The 18108-nt window shown below is 32.9% G+C and overlaps 1 protein-coding gene across 1 annotated transcript in view; it reads left to right on the top strand.

The window, feature by feature from the left end:
- Positions 1-12085, top strand: part of LOC123006176 (ephrin-B2-like) — a 50689-nt gene extending 38604 nt beyond the window's left edge. Inside the window, exons 2-4 of the mRNA XM_044400453.1 lie at positions 9737-10047; positions 10101-10358; positions 10425-12085. Of these exons, the coding sequence (XP_044256388.1) occupies positions 9737-10047; positions 10101-10358; positions 10425-10558 (703 nt within the window). The 3' untranslated portion in view covers positions 10559-12085. The remainder of the gene's footprint in view (positions 1-9736; positions 10048-10100; positions 10359-10424) is intronic.
- The last annotated feature ends 6023 nt before the right edge of the window (positions 12086-18108 follow it).

An 18108-nucleotide genomic window follows, 5' to 3' on the forward strand; every position in this document is an offset into this window, starting at 1 on the left:
AAAGTCATTTAATTTGAAAAAGATTTGTTCTTATATTTAAACTGCTTTAATTAGTACGCAGGTACTCTTTTATTTATTTTAAGTAAACAAACAGTTTTTGTTTATTCTAATTAGAACAAAGAAGGTGCAATTGACCATTTTTAAGCAAAAGAAGAGTCTTAAAACAAATACTTTTATAAAAATGCAATTTTAAGTAAGATTAACATGCATTTCCACCATAACTTCAAAAATCATATCTTAAAAACTACTCGGTATATTTTTTTGAAAATTTGGATTACAACTAATAAAGAGAGACTCTACACGATTGTAATGATGAAAAAAAAATTTACTCGTAGGGTTTTTCTTAGATTATTTCGAAGAAAAGTTTGCCAATATTCAATTTCAAATTTTATATCATTCTAAAGGGCAAGGCCATCCCTTTAGAATGGTCTTTATTTGAAGGAAATCGGCCTAATAGTTATTGAGTAATGATTTTTTAATGTTAAAGTATTTTAAATTCATTTAAATTAGAAAAAAAAAATTTTGTTCAGTGTGGACTTTTAAAAAAAAAAAATTGTGCATTTGATTTGTCTTACAGAGACGAACAAAATGATATAAAATTTGTCAAGCTGTCACGACATGACTTTTTTTTGTCGCCTTGTGCTATTATCTATTAAAAGTAAATTTTAATATCAAAGTTACTGATACGTTTGCTGCCAAGAAGAAACGGAGGATCGCTTTAGTCTTTAGTGTAGAAAAAGTAGGTGATATGCAATAAGTTACATTTTCAACGCAGAACACCCTTTTTTTTCTCACGAGCCGTCACTGCCACTAACAATTTAGACATCCCAATGCACCACGGCTAAAACTACTCTCTTCACTACATTTAATTTTTGACTTGAATTTTTGTTGACAAGATAAAATAAATTTAGTAAAATTGACGTTTCTTTGTCTTTATTCTCTCGTCGTTCTGATTCAAGTGTCAAATAAAACCAAAATTGTTAATGATCAATTTCAACACTAATGCATTTTACCAAAGGCATTATAGAAAATAGATTGACTTATCTGTGTCTCTTAACAGAATTTATGTGAATCTATATTGCTTAAGTGTCAATTCTAGTGTAGGTACGCGCTTTGGCCAACCCCATTAGTCGTCGTACCTTTAATTTTAGATAACACAGTTACATTGAACCGCGATTTAAAGTCATTAATATAATAATAGTTTATCACGAGTTTAACCCACGAACATGAAGGAGATAATAAAGACATAAAGTGAAACAACATAAGTTTCGAAGGCGTAAAATAATTGCGAACACTTGGTTTTAGAGATAGAAGGTAACTAAGACGTCAAATATTTCAAATTGTGACGGCTCTACTATTTAAAGGTTCCGTTTAATGACTTGTTAGCAGCAGCATGTATTTATAGAACGTTTCAACTACTCCTTACACATTGAAATAATAAACTTACGATGACGATAATTACTGAACTTTGATGGTCATGTGGAAATTTTTACGATATTTTATAAATAATTTATAAATTAGTTGTGATGTGATGTATATTGTCTAATATTATATATCAAAAATCGCAATAAGACCATTAATTCCATTGCTCATTATTTGAGGGGACGGGATAATTTAGATTATTATATTACGATGACGGATTGTATGGCTCATTACAAAACCGCAATTGTTCGTCAGTAGTTCATTTAGATTCGAAATTATGGTAAAGTTGCAATTTTAACTACATATTGGTTAAGAGATAAAATGTGCTTGTGACTCATTAGAATGTGCTAAGATAAGGTGAGAGTGACGTAAACAAAGTTAACAACAGTAACCACGACGTAACGGCTGTAATGCATATGCAACAACTCAATCGGCAAACCAGTAGCCTGATACGCTGATCCCAGATACTAAAGACAATTCCAACTCTTCCACATACACTGCCAACTATAAATTGCCTTAGTTGCCCAGAACCAGAAGACGGACATTTTACTAAATATCTACATTTCTAAGCAGACACATATGGAAAGAAGCTAGTTTGTTGCGGCAAATTTTTTCCACAGATCAATAAGGAATTATATTTCGTTGTAAAAGTTTATAAAGATGTGGCATAGTAGGCAGGTATTTGTGGGTGTTTTAAAATTTATAGTGGCACACGTGGTAAAGTACTCTGATGCTCTGAAACCAAACTTGTTTTCCACTTGTTGAATTTAACGGTAAGATACTGAGATGCTAAAAAGACGGCAACACGGATGCCGATATTACCGATCAAGATTTCTTCTCTTTGTACTTTCATAATGTGTATGTATGTATGTACGTCTAGATATCACTATCTGATATCGAATTGAATAGGGCCAGTGACATTTATAAATATATGTGTCAATTGTCTTTTATAGTGTGTGGATTTTATTTTACACAACAAATGGCTTTATAACATATCTTCCACGGGAAACGAGAGAAGATATCGGCATCGATATTTTCTCGTACAAGTACCCATGTGCCGCATGTTGAAGCTGGGGATAAATTTTTAGATTGCAAAACCAGTCCCGACTCCCGACTGCTAAGAAAGATACTTCATTCCGGTGAAATCCCCAAGATTTTCGGCTGTTGAATGACGACAAATATGGAGACAACTTGTTTGTTGGTTGCAATGTCTTTTGGATATGTTATTTGCCTTGGCATTCAGCGAAGTGAAGTTAAGTTAGTGCATTGCGTTGCTTACCGCCCGCCGGCTACGCATCTCCGGTGTTCGGTATTCACACGTCAGTCAGGCACCAGGCAAAGCCGTTTGAATGCGTGCGTGTACATATTCTCATATTCATTTGTTCTTTCTCACTCCGACCACTACGGCCATTGTGGTGGTTGTAACCGGAACCCCTGAGTCTGAGTCCCGATGCAATGCACCGATCTGTATGCTTTGTCTCGGGTTAGCAAGTTTGATGGAGAGAGGAAAGCAAACACCACCGAATGCCAAGTGTGAATGACGAAGTGTCGTAGTGAATATAGCACCGATGCCGATCACACCTTTCGAATGAAAGGTGATACTGTCAAGAGTAGTAGTAGTGAACGAGCACTATGCGATGCATAGTGGACATCTTCAGCTTCATGGTCCCGTTAATTAATTAATTATGTTTGCACATACACCATCTTCTACTTAATTTTCGCCATTGAAAACGATCTCAACTTGTGATATCCTTCTGCAGTTCTATTCTTTGTACTATGAAGCAAAGGGAAGCCTAGATAGAGTCTCTGTTTCTCGAGTAACCTGATAACCACAATTTATCAAGAGTTAATAATGGCCATCATCCTTGCTAATTTTTATGCTATTCTTGATGATAGTATTAAATTTTACCGCAACTTTCACCCACAATCCACAACTTACATGCATAAAGATACTCTTAATATTATACTTTATAGAGTAAAATACATCTATAGTACAGAGAAAGAATGAAACGTTTCCTTCTTTTTACATTATGAATAACACATGAACAAATCAACAAATACGAATATGGGACAGGTGTCATTTTTTATATTCGATATTTGGGACGCCTTGTGATGAAAATGGTCTGAAAACAATTTTATTGTAGATATAAAAGTATGTAAAGTGCAGAAATTAAGAGTTAGCAGGTGGTGTTTGTTATAAGTAACTAAGTTGTCGTAGTACCTTTGAAATTTTACGGGAAATTATCTTTGAAATAGAAAAAAACTATTCACCAGTGTAACTTTCTGCTCACACTGCGCTTTGTTGCAATAGTGTTTCAGACTAATTAGTTGGGGAGCAGGTACTATGTCGAAAGACCCTTATTTAGGAAGTTGGTCCGGACTCGAGATACACATTTCTTCAAAACGATCTTTTTCTGAACATTTCTTCAATGAGTATTGATTATTAAATGATTATAATACTTTGCAAAATGACACTAAGCAAATTTTAGAGAAAAATGCAATCCCATGTAACAAATTTTTTGTGATTTACTTTTAATTTTATTAACAATAGCTAGTTTCTTCCGTTTTTAATATTTATTTTTATTATTTCTAAACAAAGCAAAAATCCAAAGTGGTAAATTTAATGACATAATAATAATAATGTACTAATATACAGTATGCCCCCGGATTTTTTTATTTTACGCTAACACTACAAAAGAAAAACATTTTTTGCTTCACCTGAAACCAGTAAGTCTGTAATTTTAAAAGTTCATTATTATCACTCAGTGGAAAGAAAATTTAATTTTTCTCTTGATTTTGAACTTGTAATATAATTAATAATACAAACAATACGATGTTTAATATACCTTTAATCGAATTATTATTTTTATGTTAACTTACCTTTAATTTAACAAAAATAATTGTTAAATTTTTCTATCACGTTACACTTTTTTTTTGTTACAGACGATAATTTACCTACTTTCTGCACAAATGCGTCCGATTTAAAATGTATTTAAATTCAAATTGTTGCTGAATTATTGCAAAATTATTACTATATGGGTATTTGGACTTCTTTTCTAAAAATTTTGGGAGCATGAGTGACAAACAAGACGAGCATTTTCATCAAGATCTGAAGCGTTTTGGAATGAAAATATGTTAGTAAATTACTGTTGGATTGTTATAAAGAAAACTGATCCAAAAAGTATAATAAAACCAAGTAAAATAACTCACTTTTAATATATTTTTTGGCAGTTTTTGTATTTTTGTTAATTACATATTTCTTAAACGTAACGTGGTGGACTTTCTTAAACAATTTTTTTTTTAACTCAGTGCCTTAAAATCTATAAGAAATTAACTTTCAGCTAAGGTATAAAAATCGTGTAAACTAGTGTAATTTTTTCTCTGCGTTTTAATCCCATCACATTGGTGTTTTATTTTTTTGATAACGATGTCGTTTTGACAGATGAGTTAACGCAAGTTAAATAACAAAAATGTTTGTAAAAAACATAATTTTAATAAATGGCAAGTCAAAAAAACAGCTTCTAAAAAACAAAAAACAAAAACAATCATTATTATTCAATTAATTAATTAATTGTCAAAGTGACATCGTTGTCAAAAAAATAAAATCGCCAATATGGGACTTGAAAAGCAAAGAAAGATTATTATTACAAATCCAAAAGTAAGAAAAAAATTAACTTTTCTTTCCACTGAGTCAGAATAATTAAATTTTAATTACAGATTTGCTCGTTTCAGATAAAGCAAAAACAACCCTTGCTGTTAAAGTGTTACTTCATCTACTCAAAAGAGTTTTTAAAGAAATAGTTTAACACCTGCTATAGCAAAAAAAATATTTTCTTTGCTTTTTTGGCGTAAAATCAAAGGTAAAAATTTGTTTCCTTGTGACTGGCTACTATAAAATGTATTATTAAGTTCAGAATTTTAATTATAAAGAATTAACTTCATAGAAATTGGCAAAATTCACAGTTTATTAAAAAATTCTGGCATTTAAAACTAGTCCTACAATCTTGATTTTTGAAAGCTGTAGATAAAGAAACTTAAAAGTCAAGTCAAGCTAAAAATGTTTTTCCTTTGCAGTTTTGGCGTAAAATCAAAGGTAAAATTTTTTTTCCTCTTGTAAACTTAATCCGGGAACAGAATGTATACTTGTAAAATACATTTCTTAAATAAATTTATGTATTTGTAATTTGATAATTTGATCAAGCTTGTTTATTATAATCACAATTTAATGTATACGTTATAATGTATGCTCATTGAAGTAATTTTCACAAAAAGACATTTTTCGGGTCCGGACCAACTTCCTAAATAAGGGTTTTTCGACATATTACCTGCTCTCAACTAGTTAGTCGGAAACGCTATTGCGACAAAGCGTAGCCCGAGTACAAAATTAGACTGGTGAATAGTTTTTTCCTCGGGTGTACACAGTAAAATAACTGTGTTTCGGCGCCTTCAAAAATTATAACAAAAATATTTAGAATAATTGCACACATCTTAACGCGTAGTTGTGGAATGTGTTGGTAACATCATTCATGGAATTTTTCATGAGACAGTTTTTCGTATTTTAAAACTTTTACAATAAAAAAGTGTCAAAATTCTCTCAGAACATTATCCGCGTAGAAATATTCAGACCCAACCAAATTACTGCAATTTAAATTTTTTAGCATAGTTAAAGTTTTTCAGCACAATGTCAAAAAAGTAAAATCTCAGTTTAGAAAATATATTAGAAAGGAGAGAATAGTTCGTTTTGAGATTGCGAAAGCATGATGGAAACGGCGGCGGCATATAGGGGCCAGTCCATCAATTATGGTCTAACAAACGCGTTGTTAATTGTTGTGTTAATGAAGAACGGGACTTGGGCCCTGTTACCGGTAATTAACGATCACTTTTGAATGACATCGAGCCGGCGATCAAAGCGCCGAGGCACCCTAGCAGTAAGCACATGTTTCGTGTTGTCGGGGCGAAGACTCGCGGGGGCGACGGCCGGTGCTAGTGCCAGTCCCTCCTCCGCGGTGAGGTCAAGGATTCTAGCTCGGTACCCGCCACCTCTTTGAGTTACTTCTCGTTCGGGTGAAGTGTTGTTCGCACGGACACCGATGACCGCAGTAACCCATCATACTCGTAGTGTGATTCACTCAAACTTCCGACAAAAGATCTTGATGCTTCCGCTTCGTTGTCATCCTTGTTGAATCCTGACCGGTCGGTCTATTCAAGTGACGGCGATTGAGAACTATAGCACCTCTCTTTCTCTCTCTACCGATAACCCATTAATTGAAACACATCAGGAAAACAATGAACGACATCGAGGCCGTGGCCTAATAATTATTGCCATTCTGAATTGAAGTAGGTATCACTGTGCTGCCATCACGATTAAATAAATATTGATGATTCCGCTATGTTTTTACAAATGTGATTAATCTGGTTTAGATCTGAAGCAATAATACATACCACTAGTCACACTGATGTGAAACAATCTGATATATGTCAAATCCAAACCTCAGCCATCAATGAAATGAAACTCGCAGGTTGCTGCATGTACTAATTAAAACTTCAGAATTCATCACCCCTTTCTGATTAAGTCACACTTATAATACAACACAGCAAATGAACGAACAACCTTTAATTGTCATCGGTACATAAATCAATTAAACCATCTACAATCCCTGTCAAATACCAATTGACCTACATCAATTTCATAAAAAAAAACATAATTCGAGTTTACGGACGTTACAAGAAGTTTAATATGGTTTTATCAGGTCCGGGAAATGATTTTATTGGTCAGAAATGTTCCAATACTATTCATGAATATGCATTTCACTCCGACGCAATTTGCATTGTCGTGATATGCGGTATTTGCAATATTATTAGATCCAACTAACAGGAACGCAACGGTATCTTCTTTAGCGTTTTTGTACGCATAGCTGGCCACTATTATTAAAGCACTCTCCTTTATTGCTTAACAAGATAAATGGCTTATGCCACACATTTACTCATTTACTAACAAAAAGAGATTGATAGGGAATTTATTTTCGTTAGGTGGTTCCTCAACACCGAAACTTGTTTTTTTTTAATTTTCAAATTGTGTTACATTTGATTGATTTTAAGCAAATTTAAGGATGCTCCTAATTGTTGAATTGAAAGCCCTTGGAGAATTTGTACAGGTTTGGGGCGTTTCTACATCTCCATTAATTTCAGTAATCGGTTCGGATTACATGATAGCCTAGCTGAGGACATCGCAGGAGCGGAGCCAAGAACTGAGTTATAACATCATGAAGTGCTTGCTTAAAGTTAATATTCCGAGTGGATTTGGTGGAATTTTTTGATAGGAAAGACACTGGCTACCAACCTAACACTCATTGATGATGTCGACTCAATCAAAGTAGAATTATTGACAAATCTCATGTTTTAACTGGATGCTTGGTTGCTCACTAGGCTCGTTTCGACATAGCGTTGCCAAGCAACCCCCCTGATACGCTGAATAAGAGACTCTTAATACGTTACGGATTTCCCAAGATTTCTAATTCAAAAACTAGTGAACCGATTTATAGTCATACATCTTTGGTATTAAATCTTGGCGGTAACTTTGAGCCGCTAGCACATTGGCTAAAAATACTCAAACGAAAAAATATCTTCAATCTAATTTTCTTCCTCTTAATCGCCCTCGCTTCGCCGTTTTTTGCCCACCACTTAATTAAAACAAATTTTTGCTAACGCGAACAAACTATTACACAATACAAAAAATAATTAAACATTTATCCATGTAGGTACTTATTTCTTTCTACATCTAACATTTTATGAATGTATGATGTTCTTGAAAGGTTCCTATTTTTTTATATCTCACTTTCTCGTTTATGTGTGTAATAAATAAATTGACTTGACATAATCATAATAGATATCTGTAAAAAAATGATTCTTTTGTTTCTCTTCATAAGCCACATTCCTGTCTGGAAAATTTGAAAAAAAAAACAATTTTTATTAAAAATTCTTTTATTGTTTATGAACACCTATTGAATCTTTGTATCAATATCAAGAGTTGTCGTTATTGGAAATGAAGAAAAATTTCGCTCGTTTTATATCCAGCTTTAGAAAATGTAATTAACGTATGGGGAGTGTTTGAGAGTGTTGCGGCAAATTGTGTTTTGGTAATTGAACCAACTCGAAGTGGGATGATTTAATTACAAGTGCAAAAGCGCAGAGTATTTATAGTCTTGGGTTTTTATTTAATACGGGGGATGTGAGGGCCCAGTCCCAAGAAGCTGGTCCTAGATCGGGTGTGACGTTGATTGTGGCGAACAGTCGGAGGTTTGTCGATTCAGTCGGCCGCCTGGCCCTGGCTTTGTAGTCTGAAGCTCGCAGCCATACACCCGCTGTGCTAAATAATATGTAATCCACATCAATCAACTCTAGATTAGTTTTAATATCGCTGCCATTGGCCGATCCCATCAATACGTGGATAATTTACGACTCAAGCACAAGTTTGTTAAGCCACCGAATGAAATTAGCAAAAAATTGCTCTCACACACAGCACTTTGACAATTACCATTAGTTAGAGATTACGATCTATTTAACAACATAAACAAAAGTACACAATTTCGAATTCCGGAATTTGCTTGAGCTTCCTCATAATTAATAATGAATTAAAGGAAGTGCTACCATAGAGTATAGGAGAATTTATCTCTAATAAGTACAAAGACACCATCAATTGTGGTTTCCCTAAACACACATGGGAAACCGCCACTTTGATTCGAGTTAGACAAACAGCATCCAAAGTTTGAGTAAAATTGAGATAAAATTGTTATTTTTGAATATGGAGGACAATTAATTGTTTGGAAATATTAATTTAGAGCGGCTAGAGTAAAGGGCGGCTACCAATATATCTCACCACGGGACGGAGTAGTTATTAGACCCCCTTCGGCAGAAACTCCTATTACGGCTTCTCCCCCATCAGTCGACACCTACAAACCTACCGTTGAACCGTTGTGATCTTATGATGTGAAAGCCGACACTACAGGTGTATTTTTTCATACCTCTTAAAAGTAGTTTAATTATTATAACACTTGGGTTTCTTTATACGACCACTTTATGTATTTTTTGCAAATCATTGTTTTTTTATATAGGGACAAAAATACGACTACATATTTATTTCATTCAAATTATTTAGAAAAAATTTCTATTGTGTCTTTTGCTCGTTTTTTTGTTTTGTTATTCTTATTATTGTATTCATCACTTATGACTTGCTTTTTGCTCTTTGGTATCTTTTAATTATTGTCACAATTCGTGCAGTTTGTTTGTATTCTGACATTGCATTTTGTTGTTTCAGATTTCGCATCGACAACACTGACCACATCATCGACGTAAATAAGGGTAACGCCCAATTTGAATACGATCAAGTCAATATCATCTGTCCGGTTTACACGCCAGGAACATACGGAGATGACTTAGAAAAATATATTATTTACAACGTATCAAAGGAAGAATACGAAACCTGCAGAATAACAAACCCCAATCCCCGTATAATAGCCATATGCGATAAACCATACAAACTAATGTATTTTACAATTACATTTCGACCTTTTACACCTCAGCCCGGCGGCTTGGAATTCCTCCCCGGCAAAGATTACTATTTTATATGTAAGTAAAATCGAATTAGCTTCGGATTTATGGTGGTAATATCGCAATTTTAGCGACGTCATCAAAGGACGATCTACATCGAAGGATCGGGGGCCGGTGCTCTACCAATAACATGAAAATTGTTTTCAAAGTGTGCTGCGCCCCTGATCAGAACCAAAATAATTTTACAACAAAATTAACGTCGACTTCGACGACGACGCTGGGTTGGCCGGATATTCGACGACCGATGGTCGAAGTAACATCATCATCGACCACACAATGGGTCTCTCGAACGGATACACCGTCGACGAGGAAACCCACAAAGAAAATGAGTAAGTTTCTTGGGTGGTTTTTATCAATAGATGGTTGCTTATTTTGATTTTTTATTTGATGTATAGACGAGTACGAAAAGCATCCGAATGAAGTAATGAAAAATGAAGAGTTGACGTATAGCAAAGGAGTTTGGTTATCGGCGGGACCTCCAAGTTTTCTAGTTGTCATTGCCTGTATAGCAGTCATTCGATGGCGGTGAGCTAAAAGACAGGAACGGGAGCGGGGACTTGTCTCCAGCTCTACGTTCACACATGTTGACACTTATCTGTAAAATACTGTAAATTATTAGATGACGTGTCCGCGAGTGCGTGAATAACGGCGACACTCTAAATAGTTTTGTTTATAAGAACCTTGCGTAAAAAGCCAATTTTTGTAGATAAAAATAGTGCGTTAATTTAAGTAATGGTACGAATTTTTTTCAGCGCAAAGCTGGTGTGATAAAAGTATTAAAAGACTCAAAGAGACTTCTTATCTAATTACTTCTCGCAATTACTTACGTAAAATACTGTGCAATTTTTATCGAAAAACTTATCTAACTAGATCTAACTAGCCAAGGAAACTTCCTTGGCTACCGCGAGGAGTAATTAGATTATTTCATAAATATGTGTAAATAAAAGTGATATTATTGTCATTGAAACGCTTCTTGTAGTCCTTAATTCCCAAAAATGTCGACTGAAACACGTAAAAGTTTGGGAATTGCAAATACGACCGACACTCTTTAGCTGAAATTTACCGATTTAAGGAAGCTATTATTTAATTCTTTTACTCTTCGAGTACTTAACTACTTACATTCCCACTAATTACGCAACTTACATAGTTTCAGGTCTAAATTTGTTTTATCCGAGCTTTTGGGTGTGCATGTTTTAAAATGTATTTTATTATACTATGAAATATTAGTGTGTGTTGTTTAGCAAAGACTTGTATAAAGTGTAGAGCGTACGTGCTAAGTATATAATTCTATGTTCATTTAATGGATGAAATATTTTGTACTTCTCTTAAAAGATTGTGTAAACAATGCAGTGTAAAAGTAAATAGTTGTCTGATCATTCTTGTCAGAGCTCTACAGTAGTTCATATGATGATACACCAGTGTGGGATGTCAATGACGCCATCTCAATTGTTGGGGCCAACCAAAAATTACCAAATCAAGTGCGTATTTTACGTACTTAATTTGCGTAATTTTATTATTTTATAATAGTTTCTTCACAGTATTATATTTCATGTGCTTATAAGTTTGTGTTTTTATCTTCCTTGGTGTCTAATTTTAGCTCACATTAATACGAATGCACTTCATCATCATTATTATATCAGTATTTATTTTGCTTATAACATACATCTATCAAAATTTCTTTTATTATCTTTCTTTATTTAAAATAATTGATCATTTGGCGTGCAATTTTTATATACACATTTAACCAGATGTCATGTTATGTAGCACCTCAACTCCTTATAATCCGGTGCTTACAAAAATATTAATGTATATCGATAAAACTTACCGACTAAATTGGAAAATGATTCATTCAGTATAAAATATCTCTTCATGATGCCTTGTTGTATTTACGTCACCGATAAACTGAAAACGTTTCTGAGATATTCTGTTAATTAACAACTTGCCACGTACATTTTTCGTCCAATGAAACAATTCGGTGTTTTTAAGTTATCGGTGAAAATATATGGACTAGAAGTAGGACTGTAGAGGCACTGAGAATAAACAGGTACACAATATACACTTTGTTTTTTTCTTTTTAATTATAATACCATACCTCTTGTAAAAAAGGAATAAATGGTCCGCTAATAAGGTAAGTGTAACATGAAAATCTACCATTTTTTACAATATGTGAATATTTAGTAACATCGTTAGCCATTTCAAATCACAAACGCGAAATGCAACCTTAATCCGGGTAGTATGAAAAGGAGACATCCGCTTATGTCCATTACCGTGTTGTTCTTTTTGTAGACCACCCCAATGTTTGATGTACTCATTATTTTTAGATCTTTTGTAATAATAGTCGACGGTTGTTTTTTTGCAACAAGTAGGACAGGTATTATAGGTTTCAATTTATGTATGATGTCATACATTTTGAAAAAAAAATAACTTATACGAAGTGCAGCTACTGTAGCTACCTAGTTCGCATCGGTGATAAGTTTTCGACTTCAAGCTCTATAATTAAAAGAAATTGATGGTCTAATATGTAATAATAAACATTTTTATCCTCTCGGCGATTAGACACTTCCTGTCTATAGTATCAAATTTGACCATCAACAATGACCTTTTTAGGTATTCTTCACTCGTATGCCAGACATTCATCGCGGAATGGTTAATTGTGAAAGTCATTAATTATAGGAAATTCATAGATTGAAGCCACAAGTTTGACCTCTAATTTGATATGCAACTATTTCCAATGCAGCTTGCCGTCACAACAATAACATGAGAATCAGTTGACAGGCATGTGTCAATACATATTTTTAATTTTAATAAAAATTAGGTGATGAGGCTTCGGAATAAGTTCTAACGATGCTTATTGAAAAGTTAATTGTTTTTTTTTTGTTTTCGCGAAAAGCGTTTCGTTTTTATACCAGGCGAGTTGACTATTGATCTGCTACTAGATAATGGCCTCTTTAACGATCGCCGATCGATGACGATCGGTCTCCGTCAATAAGAACTTAGCAGTTTGTAGTACATAATGCAGTAACTGGTCTATCTATCATTGTCAATTACCAATAACAAGCATTTATGCAGAGTGGCTCTTACATCCACATCCAAAACGGGCGAATTGTACCTACATCTAGCTGTTCCCACCCTCGCCCTTGTGGTGAAATGATCGAGTTTGTGACATATCCAGGCTTTTAACTTTGGGACCTTAGTATTGTGTTTCTTAATGAGAGTTGCTTGGCTATTTAATTCTTCCAAGGCCACTCAAACGTCGAGCAATATCAATGTGCGCGTGAGATAGATGTGAAGGGCGATAAAGGTGTGAATAGCTATTAATTAGTCGAGTTATTTGGCGGCAATATTCTTTACGTGCTTGTTGAGGTTTCATTGTCAGATCGATGCAGCTAAATGCACTAAATAAAGCAACGCCAGAATGCACTCTTCTCCTAATTGAGTGTCTATTGAACGGTGCTTCTAAGATCTGAAAAAAGCTTCGATGCTCTTAACGAAAGCCCTTTTTTTTTGGAACATTTGTCACTGTTCCATCAAGTCTTCGGTCATTTCGAGGTTTTTAATACCGACGAGATTCCCACTTTAAGAAATGTTCTCGTCCCGTTTCAACTCAACTTTTGTCAAAGCAAGCCATTGAGAGACCCCCAATATAACCCGAATTCTATTAGAGATTATTGTCAATATATCATCGAAGGTCATCGTACCTATAGAAACGCCATTTTCCGAACTAATTTCACCGATTTCTCTCAGGTATTTCATGTAATTCCTGATTAATTCCCACAGTTAAATAATCCGATTATAAATATAGTAATGAAGAAAATATTCCTTTTCACTTTGCGGTTTTCCGTGCTCTCAGTCCTTGATGTCCCCTTCTAAGTCTCCACAATTGAAAGTGGGCCGTTCCTGCCTTTTCATTAACACTACGATCGATCCAGATTCTGCAATGCAAAGGTTGCGTACGTGGATGCGGAAAATTACACGCAAAAAACACCACCGCTACAAAGTGCAGAAAAACGAATCTATTTAACGAGGTTGTATACGCACTCGTAATTACTGCAAACTTCAATATGTTCTTCCAACCCTTCCGACGTTACCATGAGAACAAAAATTACTTCAAATCACAACCCAAGACTTTTTCTCTACATTTCAACTACCTTTCATTATGCGGTTTTCAAAATATTGATTAACAATTTTAATTACGCGAAAGACTTATTTATTAACTCTCTTTCATATGCATATTGGTCTATCTTTTCCTGTTCTTATTAGACTCTTCAAACCGAGGGTGATGACTTTCAAACTTGACCAACAAAGAGCGTGGCCGGCACACTACTCCCTACCGCAACGAAATTAAACTTTCAAAATAGAAAACGCTTATTTATGTTTTTTTATATTTATTCAGTAAAGGTGGAAAGAATTTGCCATTTTTTCGAAATAAGTTTTATTCCGTTAACTTTATACAAGTTTTTTTTCCAATTTTGTTGTGAAAAGCAACCATTGTGATATGTCATTTTGGTTGTCAAATGTGTTTAATTTTATCACTAGTTATAAAATATGACATTATTTTAACACTAGTGTTAAAAAAAAAATAAATAACACTATTTTCATAGCAACGCCACGACCTATAGTATGATTTTGGAAAATTATTGAAATCACAGATTTTAAATTTGAATTTGATGCCTTTGCTTTTCACAACCAAATTGGAAAAAATCTTGTATAAAACGCGATTGAAAATGGTTGTTTTTTGCATACGTCTAGTAAAAAACACGCTCATTTTGCAACTTGTTGCATAAATAGCTAACATTTTTTTAAGTAAAATTTTTTAATTTTTTTATCATATTGATTATTGATTATTGTGTTTTTGAATGTATTTTGAAAGAGTTTTTATTTTATGTTTCGATTTCCAAGTGTTACATTCTTCTTAATATTTATTAGTTCATGTTATTTACTGATTTGTGTTATTTATAATTTTTATGTTTTTATTTTTTATATTTTTTTAACTTTTACACTTTTATACTACAATTTATGGTTTTAGAGATACCTGTCTTTTGATTTTATTTATAATTTCCGTTAGAAAAAATATGGTTTTATGTTCCTATTTTGTATAACATGTTTTTGTGTTTGTAATAAAATATATATTTTTAAACTGCGATGAGGTTGCCCCTCTTAAAAAAAAATTTGTAACGACGCCTATGATAATTGTCATTTAAATAATTGCATTAAAATTTTGTTTAAATACGAGAGTAAAATAATAAGAAATAAGTGACGATCATTTCGAAAACAAAACATTATTTTACGACACTAAAACACATGTTTCTTGATTACGGAATAAATGATTAATTTCACTTACTTTATACTTAGATAATTATTATACAAAATGTCCAAAAATGAGAAGTATTATTTAATTCATTTTTTTTTATACCAAATCATTGTTTAAAATTTTAAAAATGCAATTGTCACTTGGTACTTTAAAAAATAAAATAATGTGAACTGATAGTGTTTATTATTTTTGTTAAATTTGCGAAGTCATAAACACCTTGTCTGAAAAGTTTTCTTGAAAAATGATTTTGTTATTTTGTTGTCGTGCGTTTAATATTTACTCGCACAATGTGCATGAAAAGACACGAATTCTAAGAATTAATGCACATGTAATAAAAAGACTATAATAGTTGAAGGAGCGGCTAAATAACACGATGAAATATTTTTTAATAAAAATCTTTATTGCGACATAATTATTATTGAAATTAAAAAGTGATTTCCAAATACGTGTTGGGAAAAGTTGTGTGTGGTCGATGCCTCTCTTGTTTTTCTTGTTAGGGAACTAGCCGTAAAAGAAGGTTTCCAACAGGAAAACAGGTAAACAGGACGTCATACGCAATACGTGTGATGCGTGAATACGCACAAGGGCGTCCCTACCATCAACCAATGAGCTTCCTGCCATCCTGACAGCCATATTGACAACCGCCCACGTTGAAACAAAGTCCGGGAGAGTCCCGGATTCTTATGAGAGGGTGACGTAGGTACCGCTTTGGTTGAAACCAAAGTGTAAGAGAAGATCATTAAAATGCTCTTTGATTAAGAAATTTTCGATAAGTTTATTGAGACACAAATTAAAAAAAAAAAAGGAAACTGACTGAAGCCAAATATTGTAATTTGACACCACAATGGCGTAGTGACGATGAGAACCAATAGACTGCAACTTATTGTTTTACATGCCCTCTTAAAACAAAACAATGAGGATAAGGTAACACTACCCTCCCCGTTCCAGCGATACATCAATATACATATTCCATACCCTACCTAGATGCCGTCTTTTGTTTTTGGAGAGTGAAAAGGTTTGATGTGGTATCAAGATTTATGAAAAACTTTAAAGGGTTTGTAGTATTGATGGAGTGGCCTTAAAATGGGGTCAGTCTATGTGATTCACCCTGTCTGATATTAGTGATGAGCGATTTGATCGATCTTCTTGTTAGGATTAGCTCGGAAATGACAGGTGTCAGGTGCCAGGACGTCAGTCAAACCATTGAATTGCGTTGGAATGTTTGTGTAGTAATTTTTTGAATCTGTTGTCGTTTTATTGAGAGGGGGACGCTTTGTATGAATTTAATCAGAGGCGGCTCGTAGTCTCATCCAAATATTAGAAATAAAATTATAATACCATAACATACTAGAAAAAATAATAAAGTATCATTTTTTTGACTAACATTTTGACATTTACTTTTTGAATTTTATGTATATTTTAGACACTTAAGTTACGATACAAACTTGTGTTTTTTTAAATGAAACACCGTATGTTTCTTTGCATTTCTGGATGTAGCCTTTTAAAACAATGTTTTTACGCGAAACTTTTATTAGTCGATTTTGCTTAGTTAAATAAGACGGGTTTTTTGACGAAAACATGCACTTTTTAAAAAATAGTAATTTAATACACAAGACAGCTAGAACAAATTTTTTCTTACTTCTGAAAAGAAGGAAGTAGAAAATTTAAAGCTGTAGCAAGTTTTTAGTGTTTGTTTAAGTAACTTAAAAAATTTAAATGGAACACCCTATTTTATATTTTTGTATCTAATAGACTGATAAATTGTCTATCTAAAAAATAAACTTTTAATGCTATAATTGATAAAAATATTTAGGTAACATTCAATATTGATTGTAGCAACAATGCCTATCAATATCTGATTTATCCAGAGATTGTAAAAGTCGTTATAAATACTGAAATTCGAATTATTTTATTCTAAAAATAAAGAATAATAGATTCAGTTTAACACAAATGTGATTATTAAATGATATTTCTTCCATCTCTTGTGCACTTTTTGGCTACTGAAACAATAGTAATTTTTTTTTTAATGTTTAACGTTAAATATCTTTTTAGTAATTGATTATAAATACTTAAAAGTAAATAATTTTAGAAAGACAATTTAATAATCTTTTAAAAGCAAAAACAATAAATAGGGTGTTCCATTTAAATTTTTTAAGTTATTGAACTTTTAACAAACGCCTTCATTTTTTTATCTTTGCAAATGCAATTAAAAAAATGTACAACGTTATAGCTTGTACCTTCTTCTTTGCGGTACTAAAAAAAATATTTCTATATGTCTTAGTTTTTGTGTAATAAATTTTTAAAAAGTGCATGTTTTCGTCAAAAAAACCCTCTTATTTTTAAAACTAAGCAAAATCGACTGTCATAAAAATCTACATCCAAAAACGCTAAGAAACATATGGTGTTTTATTTAGAGACACGCTGTTTAGTTGAAAATAATTTTAGGCGATAGACTAGATTAATATCTATCAATATTCTATAATTTATTTTGTTTAATTTTACATTACAAAGGTTACTTTTTCAACTCACTGGGATTCCCTGTATATGTACTTAACTTGAGGAAAAATTTCTAAAAAGTTTTTATATTCTTAAATAAACTTAAAAAAAATACAAAAAGTGTATTTTTTAGATTATTATTAACTGACAGAAAACGAAGAAAAAATAATTAACGACAAAATTCATATTTTTTATAACATTGTGGGGGCAAGTCATTGTTACATTTTCTATTTAAATTTTAAGGTTTATACTTTGTAAAAAGACGAGTCGCC

The sequence above is a fragment of the Tribolium madens genome, unplaced genomic scaffold, assembly GCF_015345945.1.
Source record: "Tribolium madens isolate multiple individuals breed KSU strain unplaced genomic scaffold, Tmad_KSU_1.1 Scaffold_2;HRSCAF=44;Tcas5.2_LGX, whole genome shotgun sequence".
NCBI classification, from domain to species: Eukaryota; Metazoa; Arthropoda; class Insecta; order Coleoptera; family Tenebrionidae; genus Tribolium; species Tribolium madens.